This window comes from Opisthorchis viverrini, assembly GCF_000715545.1.
Source record: "Opisthorchis viverrini unplaced genomic scaffold opera_v5_523, whole genome shotgun sequence".
NCBI classification, from domain to species: Eukaryota; Metazoa; Platyhelminthes; class Trematoda; order Opisthorchiida; family Opisthorchiidae; genus Opisthorchis; species Opisthorchis viverrini.
In genome coordinates, this window is record NW_008752185.1 from 82,888 (window position 1) to 88,071 (window position 5,184).

The 5,184-nt window shown below is 43.2% G+C and overlaps 1 protein-coding gene across 1 annotated transcript; it reads left to right on the forward strand.

Annotated features, from left to right (window-relative positions):
* Positions 1–1,531: 1,531 nt before the first annotated feature.
* On the forward strand, positions 1,532–2,329 carry T265_15464 (hypothetical protein; the record flags this gene model as incomplete). The annotated part of the gene is made up of 2 exons (XM_009178255.1): positions 1,532–1,639; positions 2,156–2,329. Coding segments are annotated over 2 exons (261 nt in total), but the record flags the coding sequence as incomplete, so codon positions are not given.
* Positions 2,330–5,184: the final 2,855 nt, after the last annotated feature.

A 5,184-nucleotide genomic window follows, 5' to 3' on the forward strand; every position in this document is an offset into this window, starting at 1 on the left:
CACACTGATTTACATTCGGAAAAGCCATGATGCCACGTTCACACGAAGAGCACTGAATCAGGATCAGCTCTCTAAAGTACGAGTATTAAACACATAGCCATATATAAACCGTCTGTTGGTGTGCAAGACATGTCCCTGAGATGATGTACTTCAGACTAGTATTTACAAATGGTCTACTCCTCGGTTTATCGATGCTCACAGAGAGTTTGATCTTCAGAGATTGTGGTAAGCTTCCGAAAATAATTCCCAGCAAACTGGATATGTTGCGGTGAAACTTAATGCTTGATACAAGACGCAGGATTTCACATTGCTACCTGACCTGTTACGCCTCACCTGGGTTTTGTTTAGGGTTTCAGGATGACGCCCGATATTACCGAGCAGACCGATTTTTCAAATGGCTAATGTTGCTGGGCAAAATATTATTTTTCCTCTGATAACGTTGTATTTCTGAGACCCGAGATTTCGGTGAAGGTCGTTCCCCGTAAGACAGGTAGTTCGACGTGTGCGGTAAGAATGTGTTTCTTTCGTAATAACCATTCCAGCGAAATTTCCGGGGAGAAAATTCTCCTTGAAGTTGTTTTCCAAATAAAGGAGAACACGGCTCTTGTGAATTTCGCCTTTTATCAAGGGACGCATGACTGTCTGGCCAGATTATCTGTGACTGACACATGACTGTTCAATGCCAAAGTGGAAGCCTTGGCAAAAATGATACTGTTTTCTTGTCCATGTATCGTCTAGTTGTGATCACGAATTCCGTACTAGCAATCCATGAGGACGGTCGTTTGGTGCATTTCATTCCCCCTCGTCCAGTATAACAGTGTCGCCCTCTGATACCCGTAAATATGTTGGCCTTGGCACCACGAAGGATGACCGAGCCTCATTCTAAATTGTTCCTGTTATTACTCCAAGATCTCTTTTGGATTGCCCCTTTGAAAGACTAGGTCTAGAATGTTATCCGTCACACCTTCAACAATTAATTCTTTCGTCTTTTTTCCGCCCGTCTTGCCTGATTTCGGAAGCAGAGTATTGCCGGAGTCGGATCAGCTGTTATTCCCGGCTGCTTCCTCGACTAAGATGCCAGCTGTACAAACTTACACCGCAGGGGAAGTCGATGACGTCAGGCACTTTTTCCTCTGCTTCTGGCCAATTGACTCCCGGAAATACCTGACCGAGTTGTTCCGGACTGACTATCGAACGCAACAAAATTTCGTGGCGTATCGTCGTTAAATTGAAACCCATTCTTTTGCTGGTACTTTAAAGGAAAACGTTTTTTAGCCCGTGGTGGCTACATTTGCCTGACACTTTTATTTGTAGACTGTGATCTATAAACAACGCTTTTATATTTTGCTGGATTTCGAAATCCAATTCCAGCCCCTGAATCGACCGTGAAAAGAGTGTTCGTAAGGAGGACATTTGCGCTTGCACATGTATATTTCACCTGACTCATTCTACGCTGTGTGGTTGCATTAGACCCTGACTGGCCATTGATGCACCCGTTTTCTTAACCATTCTGTCTCTCCAAATGGCACAGGTTCCACGGACGTTTCTGTGATGAGAGTGACGCTTTCTCCATGCAGTAAGGAACCTTGCGTTATTGTTAGGGGGAAAACAATCCGTGTCGAAATTGAGTTCGTGGCAGGTGAGTATTGATTTGATCCCAGGTGTTCAGTGAACATTTGCTCTCCAATGTTGCAGATAGCGATGCCAACTAACATTCAATCCACGTTGAATATGTCGGGTCTACTGTGGCGCGTTGCTTCACGTAGTTCAAAAAATAGCTGTAATATGTCCAGCAGCTTTTCTGTGAGCGCAGGCAACTAAATTCAGTCTTCCGTGTTCTGTCTTACGCAGTGGAATTTTGCGTTATTTGTGACTCGATGACCATAAGCTTTCTCAGGTGTCCATTTACTGTTACACAATTGTAGCCGAACAATTTTGAGCGCCCCCGATAGTTGTGCAGCATAGTTTACCTTCCACCATGTGAAGGAGCGGAAATTAGATACCAGCATAAAGGCCACTTGCCCACTTCATCAGTAGTATGCACCAGTCCATCTGTAACGGCATGACATTTTGAAATATATTTTCTTCGTTTGCTACCTGAACTTAACATGTTTCTTCTTCATTTTTACTTCCGTACGCGTATTCTTCTGAACAGACAGAGACATCGCTACCGAACTCCCCGAAATCCGGGGTTCATCTGGGCACGGGCCGCAGGTGCTACAATTCCCGGAAGGCGGCATTTGTGCTCACCTGAGTCCATCTTGCCCCATTAAAGCTAGAAAATTCTACGCTCTACTTTACAGGCCCAGAGTGAACTTGCAGAGCAGGCCTGTAAGTTGCAAGCAAACCGTTTTTTCAACACCAAGTTAGGTCTTATACATTGTCAAAGACCCGACGAGAAACCGAAGCTATTCCGCTCACCTAAGTGTAAGATTCTGGGCTATCTACATCGCTGAATGGCTTGTAAACTATATTTGTCCAAAATTTCTGGCATTTGATAGGATTTATGCGTGGAATGCACAGGATTTAACCAGAAAAGGTTGCCTTTTCTGGTTAGAATGGCTTGTGTTTGTGACACTCTCCGCTTTTATTTCCTAATGCGAACCTTAAATTTGAGTGATTGGGTGGCATTCGAAACGGTGGCCCTCATACATAGTGGGTAAAACGTAAAACGTTAGCGCTTAGTCAATCTAAAAGCTACTCCCAGGCCACCGACGCGCATACGTGTCTGTACAATAACCAAGAACGGAAATGGCCTCAGTGAGTTTTTTTAACAGGATATGAAAATGAGCACTAATACTATACTTGTTACGCCTCACTCATTAGGCTCTTTTGTTTATAGTGGGCTACTGCGCTTACGTCAGTTGAATGAGCACAAAATGCTCTCTGCGAGATGCCACCTGCCGAATCGTCTAGTATGGAAATCGTGTTTTTTATCTCAGTATATCCATACAGTAATGAGGGTAGTCCACGCCAGTTTGCGAAGTCCAGAGATGGTCATACGAAATGGCGTCGCAATGTAAATGGAATGTTCCAGGTATCCTGATTTACTATCGGTGGCTTCTGCTTCCTTTCAAAGGTGGAGAGTGTAAGACAGGTCTTCTGAACGACGCTGGTGTTCAACGCACCTCAGGAGCGCTCACACTCACCGCAACGACGATCAAAAGCATCTTTGTTAATGGTTGATATCACAGATCTGGAAATTCCCCACTACAAGCTAAGTCTTCTGGATCCAACCAATTTGAAGAACCGAACGTATATGCCAGTGTGTCAAATGCTACGAGTAATGACTGCGACCCATCCGTGGAAGAGGATGGTAACTTAATTTTGTGCAGAATCTTTTGGATCATGAAGCGGTGCGTGCTGGAGAACTTCAAGAGAGCTCTGGATCGGCACACCACAATCGGGTCACAAGGCATGTTCGCACTATTTTCGCCCAGGTGTAGATTAAAGACCGTTTGAGCCGTAAAGCAAGCTCTCATGTTTTCAAGATTAGTACACAACTCAGCAACGACAACATCGTGGGTGGCTACTTGAGCATCCTACATCATTTTACAAATTTGGTAATGTTGACAGGTTTCCGGGACAACTAAGCTTTTGAACGAAAATCCACAACTTTTCCAACTGACGTCATACGAATGGACCTAGTATTGAAGATTTCGCGTTGCGCTCGATCCTTTTGCATTCGTATAAGAAGCAGTATTGTCGAGCACATCTACCTTCCTCTAGGATTCTAATGTTCAAGCGGTTGGGAATGATCGATGCAGAATTTCCTTCGAGCAGTCTTCATTAGTCCTACAATTTCTTTCATTAGGGCTTCTTTGAATACCTGGGAGAAATTTTGATTACCACATATTTTATACCTCGGACGTTGAACACCATTTCCATCGGTGCTGACGCAGTTTTTTCTTCTAATCAGGAAGCGTACTCAGATTGCATTTCAATTACACAGAATCTCATAAGAATTACCAAGTGTTCCAGCAGCCACGGTCAGAAGGTTTCATCAAGAATAGTGTCCCCCTTACCCGAACATTTGTCTAACTGATTCCAGTATCCCCTTGCGACATTTCTGGGCCACAAGCGACTCCGTTGTTTGTAGCATTGGTGTAAGGCATCTATTTTGCAATTTTCCAAGCTTGATATTCAATGGTCCCCCAATGCATGTTCCCGCAAATTACTTCCAGTAACTTGGTGTATTCCCAGATACCCTTTTGTGTTAATCCATACCTATCAAAATTAACTCATGCATTGCTCGCTTTTCAGGGTCCTCAGACCGTCAAAATAGAGCTGTTGTTCAGAAACCGTACAAAATTCATGTGCATCGACATTCCCGTTCAAATCGCATAAACGGCATAAAAGTTTGTGACAGAATCATTGCTCCGGAAGAAAATTCCACGGTAAACTCCGTGACATTATCTCCTTTTCTTGACATTCTCTGTCCGAGGGCTCAGAAAAACCGATAAACCAAACTGCCACTGTTTATAGCAATATTTGGAGTGCAGAAACAAAGAAACGTGTGAATAACAGGAACTTCGAACTATGAAAGTTGCTTTATGCCAGAAACCCTAGTAGAGGCATATAAACAACAAGTAAAGTTGCCGATTATCACGAAGGTCCAAAATAACACAAAATCTGTGTCCCAGGGTAACATGAGAATTGAATTTAAAAACATATGCCTCACAGGCCTCCTTCGGAGATAAGGGGCTTCGTAATTTTATTTGTTGAATGTCGGTTGAATGAAGGAACAAGACAAACACCAGAGGACTGATTGTTTTTTGTTCACGAAGTTGAACCTCTTGGTATATGCCTTCACAGGTGTAATGTTCTCGCTTCGAGTTCGGGTCAACATTTCACCGTGTCTCTTGAGTTAATCGCTTGTAACGACGCTGTAATGTTCATTTTGAGCCTATCAATGGAACGTCTACATGATTTAACACGCAGTTGATTGAGGGCAGGAAATAAATGGAAAATCGATAGATTAAATTAATGAGGTTGTAAGAAAAATAGGTTATATTCTAAGTACAAACTAGTAGTTACCTAAACAAGAGACAGATCTGTTTGGTCGAAGCAATAACGGTTGATTGCGCCCAAAATTCTAGGTGCGGTTCTGACCATTCCATTCTATCTTGACTAGTACTTAAAGACGTCTTTCAATTCAGCTCAGGTTGAAGGGACCAGCACGAA